This window comes from Thermobia domestica, chromosome 3, assembly GCF_964235325.1.
Source record: "Thermobia domestica chromosome 3, izTheDome1.hap1.1, whole genome shotgun sequence".
Taxonomy (NCBI): Eukaryota; Metazoa; Arthropoda; class Insecta; order Zygentoma; family Lepismatidae; genus Thermobia; species Thermobia domestica.
The window spans coordinates 20437816-20457724 of record NC_137456.1 but is presented as its reverse complement, the minus strand read 5'-3'; the positions used below and the strand labels follow the sequence as shown (position 1 = coordinate 20457724).

The 19909-nt window shown below is 38.3% G+C and overlaps 1 protein-coding gene across 2 annotated transcripts in view; it reads right to left on the bottom strand.

Moving 5' to 3' along the window:
* The window catches only part of LOC145680223 (sorting nexin-29-like), an 84571-nt gene that overhangs the window by 42668 nt on the left and 21994 nt on the right, over positions 1-19909 (bottom strand). For both annotated transcript variants that reach the window (XM_081750541.1, XM_081750540.1), the window contains exons 5-7: positions 18083-18226; positions 10010-10694; positions 2489-2636 (exon numbers count right to left, since the gene is read on the bottom strand). In XM_081750541.1, the coding sequence (XP_081606667.1) occupies positions 2489-2636; positions 10010-10694; positions 18083-18226 (977 nt within the window). The remainder of the gene's footprint in view (positions 1-2488; positions 2637-10009; positions 10695-18082; positions 18227-19909) is intronic.

Genomic DNA, 19909 nt, shown 5'->3' with positions numbered 1-19909 from the left:
ATAAGACAAATGAGATAAACAAAGCTTTATGGATCTTACATAAGTAATTAGACCTCCTATTTATATTTTTAATGTCTATTATGATAAAGAATTATGCTCACTTGGGTGTTTTCATTTTATGTTTACTCATCAATCTGCTTACAGATAGAGTGACCTGAATAAAATTTTCTGATTATTCTTGCAAGTTCTATTGTTGTGTCATGGGGTCACTTAAAAGCTCTCAAATGAGCCCACCATAAACTCTATTTCCTAGTCAATTTCTAACCCACTTTGACTGACACTGTATAAGTCAGAATTAACGCAAGAATAACTCATACGCCAATATAATTGCAGTTTTAGAAGGGGAAAAACCTACCAAAAAAAAAAAAAAAAAAATTCTACCAAGAGCTGCCAAATATTTCTGCTTAAAAGACAACTTGCTTTATCGTACGCAAAAAACGTCCAGAATTAGGACTACTTCATCTCTTGTGTATACCAAAAAGTTTAGTAGGTCAATGGTTTGATTTCATTTACAAACATTTGTTAGCACCTCATTCTGGCTTTAGCAAAACATACACGACTATTCTCAACAAGTATTATATGCCAAACAAGAAGTTATATATAGCTTTTACAATCAAAAGGTGTCAAGTGTCAGCTACTCAAAAAGCTACAGAAAAAAAAAAAAAAAAAAAAAGTTGTTATACCACCTAGTAGATCTTATACGTGAACGAAGTATATTTGACGCCCTAGAGCCATTTCCAACTGAAAAAGGAAAGGTAAAGTATGTTTTGGTAGCTACAAAAACAAACACTCAATATCTAGACACGAAACCTGTTAATAACATTACGACAGATGCAACTGAACAATTTTTACTCGTAGACATTATATTACGCTCCGGCGCCTTTTGTTACATCTGGACCAATACCTACTACACTAAGCGAAGAAACTGCAAAACTTAGCAAAAACGTACAGTCTTGAATTCAAATTCTGTCCTGCTAATAATCACCTAGACATAGGCCTCGTGGAAATCTCTAACAAAATTCTACAGAACTCATTAAAATACTTTGTTCACAACAGAATCACGAAATATGGCCATATCTATTACCGCATGTCACATTTGCTCTAAATATATTTGTACAATCAGGGATGAAGAAACCAAGCTTCCTTTTATTACAAGGGGACAAGCCATACACAATTTCAGACTGGCGCTTACAAGTAACTTCTCAACTAGAACTTGAAAGAGGCTAACTAATTAAAATAAGAGACAAAGTGAAACTGAATCTACTGATGGCCGACGAAAAGCAAAATAAATATTCTGACAAAAGACATACACAGACTGATTTATATCCTATCCAGAAAGTTTTAATTCATTTTCCGTTTAAACATAAAGGCAAATGTGAACAATAAATAAAACGTCAGTATGGTCCCGCGATTCTAATCTCAAGATTAGACACCAACCTATACAGAATTGAAATGCCTGAAAATTTTAGGGATAAAATACAAGACATTTCGGTTGACAGAATAGAGCGTTCCTACGATGACAACGAACCCACATAAAAGAGTTGATTTTGAGTTTAACGTCCCTTTCAGCAGCGAGGCCATATGAGACGGGACCTACTAACTAATGTGGAATCCGAACCACATGAGCTCCCGTCAGGAACCGAAACCGGGTCTTCCACGCCAAAGGCGGGTAGGCTAACGGCTTAGCCACGAAGCAGCTCTAAAACATAAGAAAGAAACAAATAAGATGAACAATATAGCACAAACGAAGACGAAGAAAAAAAAAACATGTCTATGGAAGAGATAACGTGGCAACACAGGCCAGCAATAGTTCCCACGTTTTAGCAGCAACGAAGAGAAAAATGGAGGGGGGGAGAGAAGAAGAGAACAAGATGAACAATAAATAAATAAATAAATAAATAAATAAATAAATGGTAAATCTTTAACGTGATAGAAATCTTGTACTTACCGTAGTGTATCAAAAAACGAATACGCCTCTCCCCATCCAAAGAAACAAATTTTTCATAACGAATAGTAACTACTTCATTCTTTGCAACGACCTCCTTATAAGTATTCACTACGTTTTCCAGTTGTTTCCACAGTTTAGCCTCATTTACACTTTTCAGAAATTTATACGCTTTTACAACCTTTCTCTTTTTAACACTTCTAATCCCGTGACGTTCTAAATACTTGTCAATTTTCGATAATATATTGCTATTCATAGATAAATGAAACATCTCTCTTCTTTAATGATAGAAACTAAAGTAATATTAATTCAATAAATTAAAATGTAACAACAGCACTTTTTTCTTACAGAAATTGCAACAACAACTACTGAAATTTGAAATTAGCATTTATTCTTTTGTTGGCCCTCGTGCGTGAAAGGTACCTACCGTAGGCAGTAGAGTAGCGAGGAGGAGCATTTGTTAAAATAAAGTGTTTGTAAGCAATCGCAGGCCGGGTGTAAAGTACTAGTTTTCTCAGTATATTAAAGGATTTTTTCTCTCACCTCTGAATAGCTAGGAACAGACAACGAATCCTCTTCAGAATGAGCTTCGTCTGCTAGAGACACTGGAATGAGTTCTCCCACGCTTACATTGTTTACAGGAGTCAATGTCTGCGTAGGCTTAACGGGAATGGAAGTTCCACTGGAAAATCTACAATTAAAAAAAAAGTCTATAGATAATCGGTAGTGGTTTTTTGAGTAACTCCATTATTAAAACATAATATATGTTTAGTCAAAATACAAACAGTTCGTAATCTTCCAAATGTTGTTTTGAGATATTTATTTTTGTAATTCTGCTTGAATTTTGGAAGAGAGAATTTTGATAAGTGAACTTGTATTTATATCAGCTTTGGCCGATAGAGTTATTAATGCTTGTAGCGCCAATAGTGGCGAGCTTGGGAACTACTGCTGTTGTTAATTCGAATGTTAAATTCCAGGCGTCAGTTCCAAACTAGTATCTAACCGGTCGAAAGCAGTTTAAAGTACCTATTTAGTGTATTAGATAATATCGGATATAGTAAGTGTTAACTTTTGAAAAAAAAAAATGGAATGAAATCTTTTAAGTTTTACGTCCCACGATTATGTCAGGTAAACTAAAGGATAAATTGAGTTGAGTTTTACGTCCCACGGTTATGCCGGCTAGGCTAAAGAAGACCCACGCACGCGGTGTTTGTCCACCACAAAGTTCACTTGGCAGGAGCAGAGATTGAACCCGAGACCCCAAGCAGCAGAGGTGAACGCTCTACTACTGAGCCACCGCGGCCCCAGGTAGGCTAAAGGAGTCGGTTATGATGAGAGATGAATGAAACGGTGGAATGAAGAAAGTGGGAGGAAACGGGAGAACCCCGAGAAAACCCACGCACACAGTGTTTGTCCACCACAAAGCACACTTGACGCGAGCTGGGATCGAACCAAGGACCCCATACACCAGAGGTGAACACTCTACCACTGAGCCACCACGGCCCTTTAACTTTTGAATGCCAAGAGGTTGTAATTAACATTGTTTAAAATATCTGGTTAGTTGAAGAACTATTACATTTGTTATATGTATCAAATTGATTTTTTATGTACTTCTATTGCGTGCAGATTGAAATTGAAATGTAAAACAAATCAGTTTTGGTCAAATGGTTATAGGATTTAATTACATGTATATTCTGTTATTAATTAGTCCTTTATAGTATTATATTTATTAAATTCTTCCAGAGATATATTTCAACAAATTCAGTTATTGTTAAAAATTATTATCATCAAATTTTGCGACTTTATAAAGGATAGTTTTCTAAAAATCAGATTTTCTTTTATACCAGACTGCTTTATCAGTGCTAGATATTAAGATAATTCTTAAACTGATCTTATGAAAAAAAGGGTTTAAATTATCTGAAAACAATTAATGTAATTTATATGTAGGGAACGTTTAAAATTAGATTTGCATTTAACAGGTAACAGTGGGGCTATTCTTAAATGGGTCTCTCATGTTACAATGCTAACCAATATTAGGCTTGGAATCATTTCGAAAACTGATTCTGCCTTCTTCATTAGTCACATTTGAGAATTTTAGTGTTAGAAAATGAAAATTCGAATACTGTATAAATGTGAACTCCTCTACACTGACGTTGAAATTTGAAGTTTGATGGGATAAAAAGCCAAATCAGCTCTCGAAATAATTCCACACCAAATATTGGTAGGCATATGAAAAGTTAGTAACTATTTTTATTTAATAAAATGTGAGAAGCATTGTTTATTACTGCATTAGTTTGTTTCGTAAAAATAAAACATACTTCAACTATGATCGTAGGCTAACTCTTGTACATTTAAAAGTTTATTTCATCTCCTGCAAAGCTATACGTACAATCTATATTACTTTTCCGCGACCGTGCCGTACTGTTGGGTGATAGGTAATGATAATGCGTCATGCCCGATTTGACTGACACCTAAAATTTGCTATTAATGCATTTTCCCAATACCTCCACGAGGTATTTAAATTGAACTGAGTATACTTTCGTAACCACCAGAAGAAGGTGCAGTAAAGATTGGGATTTGAATCTTAAAAAAACGAACTTCAAATTGTAAAGTTTTTCATTAAAGTGTAATATTTTAAGCACGTCTTGAAGCGATTCAATCTCGTTTTGTGAGGTACTTAACTTATAAGGAAACCGGACTACATTCAAAATTCGAAAAATATACCGACCTCCTTCGTAAGCACGATATCTCATCTCTCGAAGATAGACGTATCACCCAACTTTTGATTTTCTTAATGAAACTATTGCAAAATAATATAGACTCTGAGTATTTACTATCCCACTTAGAATTGCATGTTCCAGGTAAACGCACGCGCTCTAGAAATGTTACTTTTCATTTACCTACAGCTAGAACAGATACGCTATACATGTCACCTATTAGGAGCATGTGTTATATTCTTAACTCCTATGCTGAAAGTAATCCTGAACTTGACATATTTACTATAAATGACCGTTCTCTAAGAACTATTGTGCAATCTTATTGAAGATTCATTAATTAAAATGGCCATATCTATAAATGTGTATTTGTAATTATGTAAGTGAATTCATGCATGCTCTAACTATATACAAACTGACTAGGTCACTATCATTAGGTAATATACCTGTTGTAGTCTATATGTAACCATAAATAAATAAATAAATAAATAAATAAGCTGAGTATTTTAATCTTTCTATTAACATCACTTCAAAAAATTAATATCATATATTTGAAGTTGTACTACAATCGGGCTAATACGTTATATGTTAATTATTTGGCTTTACGTATCTGGAGCTCAACAGTCGACAAATATAAAGACAGTTTATAAACTGATGCTCTGCACTTCTACAGTTAGCATGATGAATCATTTCGAAATGAGAATAAGACTGACTTCAAAGCTTTACCAACCGTTAACACTACTGATCAGCCTACATACTATTTATATATGGTTAACCCTGCTGTGCAGTAGTATTATTTGCAGCAGTTATTAACATTGGTGACAGTAAGTTCTATATTTGAGGGAATTTGTAGAAAATGAAATGAAATCTTTCAGTTCGTCCCACGATTAGGCCTGTTAGGCTAAAGGAGACGGTGATGATGAGAAATGAATGAAATGGTGGAATGAAGAAAGTAGGAGCAAACGGAAGAATCCTGAGAAAACACATCAACACGGTGTTTGTCCACCACAAAGTCCACACGGCGCGAGCTGGGATCGAACTGGGTACCCCAAGCACCGTAGGTGAACGCTCTACCACTGAGCCACCGCGCCCAATTCGTAGAACCGGATTCGATGACCTATAAAAGGCAAAATGTACGGTATACGATCTTATATACACGTGACCACATTCACAGTTTCTAACATAGAAGCGAGTGTTTTACAGTCAAGCCTGCTTATTAACTGCTCGTGAACATGTTTCTAAGGGTATATACATCTTACCTTCGTGGCTTTTCTTTTGTTTTTTTTATAACTATGTTAGAATTTTATTCCCGAAAAACAAGTAGCAAAGATACGCAAAATATAGAAGAGAAAGATACTGAAATGAATACTTTTATATATATCGTCGGCGTTCGAGCAGAACTTACGAACTCCAAAAACATACATATAGAGTTAGGCACTTTTTCCAGTACAAGGACAATATAAAAGGTGAAATATGCGACGTTTTGATACGTATTATGAGGCTAGATGTAGCAGATGCTTTGTTATGCTAAGGATAACCATGCTTAGCATCACAATCTCAACTGCTACATCTAGCCTGACAATGTTAGAACGTCGTGTATTTCACCTTGTGGATCGTTATCGTACTGAAAGAAGTATCTGAATCCATGTTTTCGGAGTTTCTAACTTCTGCCTGAAACCGATCGTTTTTTGTTTTCAATGTGTCATGTGGACCTTCCTCTTCCGTCAGCAGTAACCAGTTCACCTGTGAGTGTCGTGGTGTGGTAGAATGGGCGACCTGACAGACTTCCAGAGAGGTATGATCGTTGGTGCCCGTCTGGTTGGAACTTCAGTGGCGAACGTTGTGGGGGTATCGAAAGGCACTGTGTCCAATGTCACGAGGGCATACGCAATTCATGGGCAAACGACGTCTGCAAAGCACAACAGTGGTCGAAAGACAATCCTGTCAGATAGGGACCGGAGGGCATTAAAACGAATTATTGCAGCTAAAAACACCACTGCAATGAAAATTACGTCTGAACTCAATTCCGTCCTACAGAACCCGGTTTCATCGAAAACTGTGCGACGGGAACTTCATAAAATGAAAATTCATGGCAGGGCTGCTATCGCCAGATCCCTGGCCACAGCAGTAAATGCGAAGAGGCGTATCCAGTGGTGCAAGGACCACAAGGCGTGGACTTATGAGCAGTGGAAACACGTAATGTGGTCCGATGAATCGACCTTCACCTTGTTTCCACCAACTGGTCGTTTTACGTATGGAGAACACCGTCGCAGACCTATGATACAGACTGTCTGTTCCCAACTGTAAAGCATGGGGGTGGTTTCTATTACAGTATGGGCAGTGATATCGTGGTTTTCTGCAGGTCCCATCATAGCCCTGCATGGAATGATGAATGCTAAGGCGTATGAGGCCATTTTGGGGGACCAGGTTCTACCCATGGCCCAAATATTGTTCCCTGATGGTGATGGCATCCACCAAGATGATTTGGCACCCTGTCACGCTGCAAAAACGGTGAAATCATGATTTGAGGAGCATGACCAGGAGCTAGCACAGCTCCCCTGGATCCCACAATCACCAGATCTGAACATCATTGAGCCATTGTGGTCTGAGTTAGAAAGGCTTGTTCAGTCTCATTACCCTCCACCAGCATCTCTTGAGGAACTGGAGCATGTTTTGGAAGAACAATAGTACAAAATTTCACACACCACGATTCAGGAGCTGTATACGTCCATTCCACGTCGGATCTTGATGGACGCAAAAGGAGGCCCTACACCATACTAGGTATGATTTTCGATTTTCACACTTTTGCAAACGTTTTAGATTTTTTTTTTGTCAAACCCCTATATATATATATATATATATATATATATATATATATATATATGGGGGGAGGGGGTGTTTCAAAACAAAACCAACAACGTTTGGAAGGTGATTCCTGACACCAAGATAAGACGAAAAGTATAGACCAACCTGGGTGACAAATGCTTTCTTTCGGAGTTACAGGCTGCAGAAAACATGAAAAAATGAACTTTAAAGGTCCACAGCTAAAATACAATGGGACCTACCGTGGTCGGGTAAAGACTTCACTTAGGAACTAGTATGTGCTCTATCCAAATATCCATGTTTCAGAATCCAGCGGTAGTTCCGCAACAATTTTTATGGAGATAGTTTTTGAGTTACTTAGGATTCTGAAACATGTATTTTTGAATAGCGCACACATACCACACATTATATATATATTTGCTAAGTTACAGTAGTTAATATTGAGATATGTGACACGATTAAAATTAAGAACATATTTATTCGTTATTGATGAAGAGATTTAAAAGATACCCAAGAAAAGAATTCCACGGATATGGTAATTGTCCGCCACGAAATACACACCTGAACAGAATAAAGCAAGAATCTCATACTTAACACGATGAAAACATCTTATCTTACATTTCTATAATAAATAATAACACACACTCATTAATGCAGGACTTAATCCGCCTCTTTTCAGCTATGCTGCTGAACCTGTGATATGTTGATTGAATTTTTCATTCTGGAAAATCGTATAATTCAGATAAAACAGCTCTTAAAATTAAATCCTATGCAAATTCATTTCACTTTCATGGTGAACACGACCACAGCTTAAATGGCCGAAACTGCTCAGTAAAAATCTTATAGATGCAATCAACAGAATTACCATTATTTATCAATGCAATCATTTCCATTATTTATTTGTAGTTAACTAATTCTATTAGTTAACTACATATATTAACTAATAGATACTCGATTAGATTTATTGCTTGTTTTCTTCTTAAACCAAATCAAATCGATATCACTTTCGGCTTAACAGAATATAATTTCAACTCTGCAGGAAGAGCTCGCCAAGAGATGCTACGACTTCATTAATTCCTTAAGATCTGCTTTTATATTATTCTCTCATCTCCATGGCCTTTTTTTCTACGCACATCAAATCAACACCCTGCAATCCGCGTATATTCCCCATGAAAGCGACGTCCTCCATCCATCTTACACACACACACACACACACACACACATCCTCCCGGGGCATGAGAGGTCCGTTCCACTCTAGAATGGGCGACTTGCGTCTCATTTGTTCCAGTAGTGTATGTAATATATTTGCCATTACGTATAAAATTTTTTAGGATTTAGATTTCTGGGCTTTCGGCATCTATGGCCATGTTAGCTCGTCCCGTAAGAGGGATGAAGTCCCTCAGCGAGCACTATCCGGGAAAAGGGAAGGAAGGAAGCGGCCTGGGACCTATATGTTACGTATCACCCCGGCATTTGCCTGGTATCAATGAAGAAAAGCCTCATTCAAGATGGCTGGCCTGAAAAGGCTTTTTTACACTTTTTCGATTGAGTGTCCTCACCGGGAATCGAACCCGGGACGGCTCGCGCCGAAGGTGAAAGCGTTACGTATAAGCGACAGAGCCGGAATTCGAACCTCTTCCTGAATTCAGGATGTTCCTGCATTAGATTTGGGTGTCGAATTGTGGTCAACTTATAAGATTTGCTACCAGTTGCTGTTGGGATTATCCTCACACTACTGTCCACTTGCTCTAGAAACTTCGATGCAGACACTAGAAATATATCTGGGAGATGGGCTTTGGCACATCCGCAATAGACGTATCCCATTACTCCTCTGCGGGAAGTTATTAGTAATATCCCTAGAAATAATGGGAGATTGTGTATAACGGAAGTGAGCTAATCGTTCCAACGAATGATAAACTGGTGCGTGGGCATTAGTCTTTAGTGCTTCAAACGTACTCTAATCATTCACACCATCCTCGGATGGATGGGGTAAGCTCATAAACTAATAAGGTACCCACTGTAGAACAGCCTGGAGTTAACCTAGTCTCAGATTCGCACTCACAAATAATCTTAAATTCTCTATTTTTTTTAAAGTTTATACTTCGATGGATGGATGAATTTCAGCAGTGAGGCTATATGAAATATGGGATCCAAATTACATGAGCTCCCGTCAGGAATCGAACCGGATCTCCCTCATTTATACTTCGAAGGTAAGGGAGACGGTGATGAAGATAATCAATGAAATGGTGGAATATGAGAGAGAGAGAGAGAGAGGAAACGGACGGACCCCAATAAAACCCATGCTAACCGTCTTTGTCCACCACAAAGCTCACTTGGCGAGAGCTGCGATCGAATCAGGGACCCTATTCAGATTCGAATCAGAGGTGAGCACTGACATTAATTATATACGTTGGAAACCATTATGTACTGTAGAACCCCGCGTTACTTATCCACTTCTGACTTGTTCGTGTACTTTTACACCGAATATATTACTTAACTGTTTTCAATACTAAGCTCTTAAACTTACCTAATATCATTATTTCCTGAGTTGGACGATGCATGAGAGTACATGGAAGAAGTGAACGAGTGGGCCTCTTCACTTTCTTTACCCCACTTCTCATCATCCGAGATCCAGTTCTCCTTTGAGCTTTCGTCCTGAGACAACGGAATGTTTTTACCTTCACAAAAGGCCTTCGATGAACTAGCATTAAAATTCTCACGAAGAGACAACTGACTGGGCCTCGAATCACTTCTCCGCATCCCGGACGATTTCACCAATTGTTGGTCCACGTTTTCTTCGGCTTCCACCACCACTTCTGTGCTATCCGACTTTTCATTCTCCTCTTTCGCTTCCTCACCGTGCTCGGCTTGCATGTTCCAAAACACACTTGTACTCTGCGGTGAAGTATCCTCTTCACTGGTAATGTTCCCTGGACCATTTGCACGATAGATGATCGGTTCTGCCATTTCCTCACTTCCTTCCCGTCCGGATACAGAGTTTTGTACATGGTTTGATAACTTCTTGTCCTGAAGCTGATTGTTTGCTGGCGATGTGAGAGAAATTGGCGAGTTGAGACAAGTTGGAGGGGCACTGCAGAAGGACGGTAGCACTGGGGATGGGGTGCTTGTGGACTGGTCTCTAAGATCATCATCGTCGAAGGAGATTATATGTGGAGGAACTTTCCGTCGTCGCTTCTCTTTCTTCTTCCGATCTGAAACAACCAAGAAAAATTGTAATTAATGAAATAACCTCAGAGCCTCAATGGCGGACGGAACTCTTCATAATTTAAAAAGGAAACAGTTTACAAGAAGTATGGGCGTTACTGTTAGGGGCATTTGCATCAGTCAGAAGACATTTACGTATATAGTAGAGGGTGTCTGGGAAGTAGGGACGAATATTAAAGTGCTATAAAACTAATATAAAATACATTGAAAAAAATGTTTTTTTATAAACATACTGAGTAACTTCTCCCATTTATGTATACATACACATAAGGTAATTTTCTCATATTTATGTATGAAAAATTGTATCCAGCATATGACCACCCAAGGCTCGTTTTCGTTCTTCGCTTGTCGAGCCAATACCCATTGAGCAAATCGATGTCTCTTTCCATGATCTGTAGACTTCAACTCTTGTGTAAGTTGAATCTTCTATGCATGCATTCTCAGATCTTTCGACAGGATTTCATGCAGTGAACTTGGTGATAAATTCAATTGTTGAGCTCGTCGGCGAACTGATTTCATGGGGCTTACTGTCACACTGTCACGCACGACAGCAATGTTTTCTTCTGTTCGAACAGAACGCGGTCTTCCAGGTTACTTAACATTTAAGATTGACCCCGTGGTCTCAAACTTCAGGACCAACTTCCGAACTGATGATTCAGTAGGGGCAACATTGCGTCCAAGTGTCACACGCAAATCTCGAACGGTTGCCGTGGAACTTTCCTTGTTTTGTAATAACTTTTAATCACTTGGATGCGTTGCTTTGTTGTCAAACGCTCCATGCCGAATTAAACACCAACCAACAATGCTCACCACACAGCCTACTAATCGGAAGGATAGAGGATAACAAACATGGTAAAACCACGGCTGCCAACCGTCATATGACAAAATGGTGCGGAATTCAAATTCGTCCTTATTTCCCGGACACCCTCTATATAAATACAGTAAAACTGTCTTCAACGGACTAACGGAAACCTATCTTAAACGGAAATATTTCACGGTCCCTTTAGTATAGGATCGAAAGACGTGTCAATTTCCTCCATTGAGCGGAAACAATGTTACGCGAACAACGGAAATCAAAATGTGACTTTTAACGGAAAAATTCAAATTCCACATTGCAGCATTTAGAAAGTTTTTGGGCATCCATTGAGAGGTAAGATACATATACACAATAGACTACGAAATATATAGTGATGTGCAAACCGAAAGAAACACAACGGATGTATGTAGATGTCTTAATTGAGAATTATATGGAAATCTCAAAGTAAAAAAGGAGATGAACGAAGAAGGGAAATATGGCATTTAGCTAGAACAAGAGTGTAGGGTAAAGAGTTATCAAGATGCTGGTAAAAATTTAAAGAAACTGCACCAATTTGCCTTACGTCAAAATGACACCGATATATTTAGTATTTCTCAGGTTAAAGTGTTTGTGGAAAGTCAAGCAGCTATGCAGTAATGTCTACAGAAAACTCAAAGTGTGTATAAGGAAAAGTAGAGAAGGGAAAAAACTGTGTGATGGGCGAAACCTCGCTGTGACGTAGGTGAGGATATAGACCAAACCACAGTACGTGTACGGAGCAGACGACTTCTCTTCTCGAAGGCGTGTGCTGTTTGGAGTGGTATATTGGGAACAATTTACATTCTTTTCATACTTGTCTTTAGTATTATTGAGTAATTAGGAATGATAGTCACACATGTTGCCAGAGTATATGTACATATAACTCTGTGGAAAGTTCCTTCAACTTATAATTGCGGCTAGTCTTTTTTTTTTTTTTTTTTTTTTTTTTTTTTTTTAATATTCTATCGCTTGCCGGGAGCGGATTGGAGAGTGCGAGAGACAGAACAACTTGAATCCTAAACTTCTAGGATGTGTTCAATTCATTTCAAAGATAGTAACTATGCGAAAAGTTTGAAAGATGTGTTGTTAAATTGAAATACAACTCGGACCTCCTAATTGCAAAACGAGAACTCCGAACATTCATATCCGTTCTTAATTTTTGAATGTTTCCATGCAGCATTTTCTGGGCTTATAAACATTTCTGTGAAGTCGTGTGTTCATTTTCCCCTCAAATAAATAAATAAAAAATGTCTATGTCTTGGCGAAATTCCTAATTCAGTACCTTATGTAATTTTAAGAAGAACGATTTAAAAATATATATTTATCACCTCTTCATCACCACGCTCCCCCCCCCCCTCCCTCTTAATTTCCGTCCCTGAGTATTATGTTTGCCTTTGCATTCAGACTTTCAGCATTTTTTCTCCGAAGAGTGTAAGACTTTTCTATAAAAAAATAGGTAATCAGGAATTTGATATTTCTGTCCTTAATTATTATTATTTACCTCGTGAACAGTTTTCACAATGGAAACAAATTTTATGTGATAATTTTGATGCCCAAATGATAAACAAATATATAGAAGCGCTTCAGAAGATATTAAGAATACAGTTTCGAATCCCACGGATCCATCAAGCAATATTTCAGCTTTTGTTGATGAACCACATTTTCTGAAATTATTAAAAAATATTATTTTGATAAGCTGTTTGCTGCATTCGCAAATATTTTAATAACGAAAACAATAATTACCTATTTTAGATGAAAAATACAGCGAACTGCACTTGCCTCCCTCCGTATCAGATATATTTTAGTTAAATTCAGCAAAAGACAACGACTTTTATATGCAACTCAATCGTTTTCTCGAGAAACAAATATAGTAGCCTTAGAATATTTTCTAATTGCCGAGAAAGAAACTGCTATGTTTTTCAAAGTAACAAATACGAGGGTCACTACGAAAGTTTTGAGATACGCATTGTTGTGGCGCAGTATTTGAATTCCAATAATTGCGTTCGGTACTGGTATCCAGAGAATAAGCGAAGCAAGTTTCAACTCGCCTCGCTTATCGGCGTGGCCATATCGCCTTCACTTGTTTGTTGATGTGAGCAATATTCGGCTGTATAGAATGGAGCTCGAAAGGGAACATTTTCGGGCAATGATCCTTTACGATTTCAAAAATGGCTTGAACGAGACACAAAGCCTTGACCGTTTGCAGGGGGCATTTAGGGACCTTGCTCCTTCCCGTGCTACAATTTTTCGGTGGTTGGGTGAATTCAGAAGAGGCCGGACATCGCTTAAAGATGAAGAGAGAGCTGGACGTCCGGCAACAGCTGTGTCAGATGAAAACATTACCGCTGTGGAACAAATGATTCGAGAAAATCCTCGAACAACTTTCAAGGACATTGAATCTACAGTGAACATTGGATCGCCAGCAGTAACAGAAATTCTTCATGATCATCTTCGGTTCAGGAAGGTTTCATCTCGTTGGGTGCCTCACTTTGACTGTACAGCAGAAGCGAATGCGTGTTGAATGGTGTGAAGAAATGCTTGCAAGATTTGATTGAGACAATTGTCGACGCGTCTCTGACATTGTTACTGGTGATGAGACTTGGATCTATCAATTTGACTCTGAAAATAAACGCCAGTCTACAGTTTGGATCTTTCCAGACGAAAATCCACCCACGAAAGTGAAGCGACCGCGAACTGTGGGGAAGATGGTCGCAACTTTGTTCTCCAAATCTGGCCATATTGCAACTGTTCCACTTGAAGAACAAAGGACTGTTACTGCTCAGTGGTACACCACTGTTTGCCTAGCAAAAGTGTTCCAGAAGCTTCGGGAACGGCGTCCAAGAACTGGATTGCGTGGGATCCTGCTTCATCATGAAAACGCGTCCGCACACACGGCCAACGTCACAATTCAGTTTTTAGAATCTACCGAGGTCAAATTTATGACTCATCCGCCGTATAGCCCTGACCTGGCCCCGTGTGATTTTTATGTTCCCCAGGATCAATGATCGCATGCGTGGGAAGAGATTTTGCAACCCTGAAGAAGCTGTAGTGGCTTACGAGAATGAATTTTCAACACTCGAAGAAAAAGACTGGCAACACTGTTTCCAAAAGTGGTTTTCGAGGAAGCAAAAGTGTGTACAGTGTAATGGTGAATACTTTGAGAAAATGTAAGTGTTAAATTGATTTTAAGTATGTAAGTTATTTCACATCTCAAAACTTTCGTAGTGACCCTAGTACTTAGGTAATTAGTCTGATGTGATGCACTTGCATTGACAGAAAATTGCGTTAATAAATTCAGAAGTATTTTCGATGTACATTCCGCATCGGACCTGCAACATGAGCATGTAAGTTTATTGTGAAACGACGAATTCTTTTGCTCCAAAATAAGTGTGTAGGGGAGGACACCGAGGTTTCTCCTGGGGTGACGCTATGTTGATTCCCTGCGCTGTTAGGCGTAGTTTCACAATAAACTTACATGCTAATGTTGCAAGTTTTTTGCTGCGGACTGTACAAGACATCTCGAATCCCGGAAAAGTTCAGCTTGTAGTAGGCCATAGAAACCTACTACCGTTCCAACAACGTATCATACAATCATTAAATATACTTCTTCACCTGTATGATGCAATGAAGAAGAACCAAATGTATATTTCTTTATGACAGCAAAGCTGAACCAAAATGTTTTAGAAAATTTCTTTGTAGAATGGGAAGATTTTATGACCATCAGTTACCCATAAAGCTTAAATATGGGGTATACTTTGTTACTTACTCCTGAAAATACCAGATAAGTGTAGCGCGGCTATAATGAACAAACAACGTATCGAGAAACTGAACAAGAAAAATCCTATCATTGAACATGGAGTAATGGTATTACAGCTATAATGTTCTCTGGTTTGATAACTAACTTTCCAACGAAGACGAACATGACTCAGACGAAATACTGAAAACTTCGAAACTTTGTACATATGCCTACTGTTGCTCACGAGACGAAGTTTATTTACAAATTCGAGACGAGACAAGAAACATTACAATTCACGGGCAACACTAATTTATTGTCTTAGATCTCAAACACAGAGGGAAAACACACACACACACACACACACCAAAAAAGATTGAAATACATTTGATCTTGTATCAGAAGCCACATTTTTGAACGGCCCTTAAATCGAGTTTTCGTATTTTTTTTACGGAATAACCACATCATACTTGATAGTTAAGTGATAGTTTGGGTTTGGCTACACTGTATGTAGTTCTCCAGGTATAAGTAGTACAAGAAAATTTTTGATTGAAACATATTGGATCTTTTGATCAAAAAATCCATATAAAACTTTATGTTGGGTTGGCAACATTGTTAACCTGCTCATATCACAGAGTATATCAAACAATTTTCCCCTGTCGGTATTTGCATGGTACAAAATTTCAACGTTTTTTGTCTATTAGTTTAAAAGTTACAACAGTGTAACAAGATAAATGGTCCACCCTGTATATTAACTAATGTAAAGCGCATGGATTTCTGTAATAAACTCTTTTATGTCTATTTGGAACAATAGTAAGATTTTCAACCTAGAATATTTCATGACATTGGACCATACCTCGAATATAGAGTTTGTCCGGAAAGTAGTAGTATAATTTTTAAAACAAATTTATTCCCAATTCTGACACATCAACTTAATAGTTTTCAAAATATATCCCTTCTGCATCAAGACAGAGTTTCCAGTGACTCTGTCAATCACTGAAGGTTCCCTGGAACGCAGAAACTGGAATGCTCATTACCTCCCTCGTCACGGCCTCTTGAATGGCCTGCACCGAGCCATGGTGCCGTCCTTTCATGACCCTTTTCAGTCGGGGGAAGAGGAAAAAGTGCAGGAGCGACATCTGGGCTGTAGGGTGGCTTGGGGAAGCAGTGTGATGTCCTATTTAGTCAGGAAGTCTATGACAGCAAAGGCTCGACGCATTGTCGTTTTCGGTTACAATTTCGTGCACAATGGTTTTTGGCAAATTTAATTGTTCTGATATAATCCGCACACTCAATCAGCGGTCAGAGTTCAAAAGATTTCACACTTTCACTAAGTTTTCGTTACGTTTTGCCGTTGAAGGGTGTCCTGACCGTTGCTCATCTTCAACTTGCTCTCTTTTCTCCCGAAACAATTTGTGCCATTCAAAACCACTTGATCGATCCATGGCATCACTCCCATAAGTAATCTTGATCATGTCATGGGTCTCACTTGCAGTTTTACTCAGTTTTACGCAAAACTTCACCGCGTAACGCTGCTCTAACAAAGGATTCATTGTGGAGATGCCAAGGTACCTTGAAAGGGGTTCACCTTAAACACGATCTACACTCCGTAAAGGCTTGGAGACGACTGGCGACTGGTGCGCTGGTAGCTAAGACCCCACTATCACCCAACAAGTGTAGTAACAAACATCCCCCTCCTTCACCATGTTTTGGCGGGAAAAAATCATTCCGGACAAACCTTCTATACCAGTGCTATTCAACCGGGGGTACGCGAAGAGGCTTGTGGGGATCTGCTGGAAATGTCTATTGACAGTTCACTGCAAATAAAATTCGATAATGTGACTTTTGTATTTATGCCCGAAAAGAGTACAGTGAAATTAGTGACAGTGCTATTTCACAACTTCTTTTCTTTCCACCAACATATTTGTGTGAACAGAGTTTCTCTGCATTAACATCAATAAAAACAAAGTACAGAAATTGCTTGAATCCAGAATTAGCTCTGACTCTCGCACGGCCAAGAATGGGAGAGTTGGGAGTCCCGGCAACGAGCTCAGCCATCTCATTAACAGGCGAGTTTTAAAATTTCTTTTCGTTTTTGAACTTTTAACATTGTCCTCAGTATACGAATTATCAGGGAGGATGAAGCGAAAATATTACTCAGTAGAACTGGATGTCTCCCATATGTTTTGAAATTTCTCATGTTAATTTTTTCAGATGTGCACTTTATCCTCCTGTAAATAGTCTTTTGATTGGCACACTGATTGTCTTTTTGTTGGGTCTCTATTTGCCCCCCTCCCTCTTTTCAGTCAACAGAACATGTGTATTAAGTTTAATAAGTTAATTTCGATTTAATTTCTTTTAAACAGCTTCAGGGATACACAATTGGATGACGAACTGTGTCTAGGGGTACGCGAGAAAAAAGGTTGAATAGCACTGCTCTATACTAGATAGTTACATGAAACAATGCACGATACAGCTAGAAATCCTGTCCACTACTGCTCAGAATTCTATTAAGTTACAAGTTTTCTTTCAGTCTGTGTATTGATTGGAAGTCAATTGATCTGAAAATATAATTTTAAATATAGACAACCATCGTTGAGAATGTCCGCTATGAAAAAGTTATTTTTTCTATTATTCTGTAGCACAAAAGTCGCGGCCAGAAAACAAAGTGTCCGTGACAAGAAGTTTCACTGTGTTTGTTGCTAATAAGGCTTACAACAAAAATGATTCTATGAAAATGTAAATAAGAAAGAAAATATAAACAAAAAAACATGGCAGTTAATTTTTTAGTAAGTATTTTTACTTACCAGGAACAGCAGCTGGAATGACTGGTTCGGAACGTGTCAAACCCTGATGATTTGCTATTACTGGTTCACCACCCTCACTTTGTCCTTGGCTTTGGTTTAATTCTGGATTGTCTATGCTAATGGCGAACAAAATGGACCCAAGTCCTGGAAACAGAAAGCAAATATATATTTTTTTCTTCAAAAATCAAGATAAAACACATAAAAGCGAAGAAAAAAATCAATAGAATTTTATTTTGATAGTGATTTTTTAAAAAATTGTGGAAAGCACTGGTCCTTACTCCACGTACCATTAACAGTTAATCTCTTAATTATTTACAAATATGAACTGTCGCATGCTTAAAATAGTTTGTAAATATATTGCAATGTACAATCACCCACATAAGTACCTGGACCCCTGACTTATAATTCAATTACTTGGGATCCAGGTACTTATGTGGGTGACTGTATCACGTACTTCTATGTACAAACAATGTCACATGCTCCTGTTCGTAAACATCACCACATGTATTTACGTCGGAGTACTACACACCCCATGGGATTACTACGAAAAGCAGACGGCGGAGCAACAGCACCTTCTTCAAGGCACATAATGACATGGCAGCAGCAGTACCACCGCCGGCCAGGACATCTATATAATGGAGAGCATCCAGCGGATAGTCACCAGTCTTCGATTCTCCCTTCCTCTTGCTTGCCTGGAGCACTAAGAGGACCCAACCCCAAAGCCTCTATTCTGCTTCGGGACTCTTAGCTATTCCTTTCCTCCTGGTTTAGCCTGCTTCGGGGCTCTGTCGGGATTCCAACCTCAGTTGTTTAGCCTACTTCGGGGCTCTGTCGGGATTCCAACCTCAGTTGTTTAGCCTACTTCGGGGCTCTGTCGGGATTCCAACCTCGGTTGCTTAGCCTGCTTCGAGCCTCTGAGACTTTTTATCCCCCTCATTGCTTGCTGTGAAACACTGAGGATTCTTACGTCACTCTAGTTAGCTTGCCAATGCTCTGTATAGATCCTGTTCTTGACAGCACGGTCTTGGACTACCTAAGTTCTACCTCACTATAGAGAAAATTGTAGTACTAAAGTATTTCTGTAATTATTGTTATTAGAGGATTTTTATAAACTGAACCGATAGTGGGAATCGATTCCGGACTCTAATTTTATGAACCTAGCTCGCCTCATACCAGCACTAGCTGAATTTTACAATATTCTTTCTTATTCAATTCGTCAAGTATTTATTGACAAGTGGAATAACAATAATAATAATAATAATAATAATAATAATAATAATAATAATAATAATAATAATAATAATAATAATAATAATAATAAAACATATAAATCAGAATTAGAGAGCACATTAAACGTAAGAAATGAATATATTGTTATGCTATGTTCTCGAAACATCTTACTTTATCAATACACAACATTGGACTGGTTAAAAATGTTACATAAAGCGTCGTCTTACATTGAAAGATATGTATATATGCCATTCCTTGTCAAAACGAGGAATCCAAATTTGAATTTGGACGATGAGATTTTATCATCAATAATAACGATTTTTAATATTCAAATAAAAATGTGTGTTTATTTGCCCCCAGAAGAACCCCGAGAACTCTCACAGACAAGACTCTGTTCATTACAAGCTGAAATGACCTCGGATCAAAGGAATGATCTCGCGTTCCGGACGTAACCGCTCTACCACTGGGCTTTCGTCCACTTGTACGCCTTATGTGATTCGAGGTTTTTTTTTTTTTTTCGTTCTTATACAACACGAAGATTATGAAGGATGGGATTTATTATCAGTGTAGATTCTGAAACACGACCTGACATTAAAT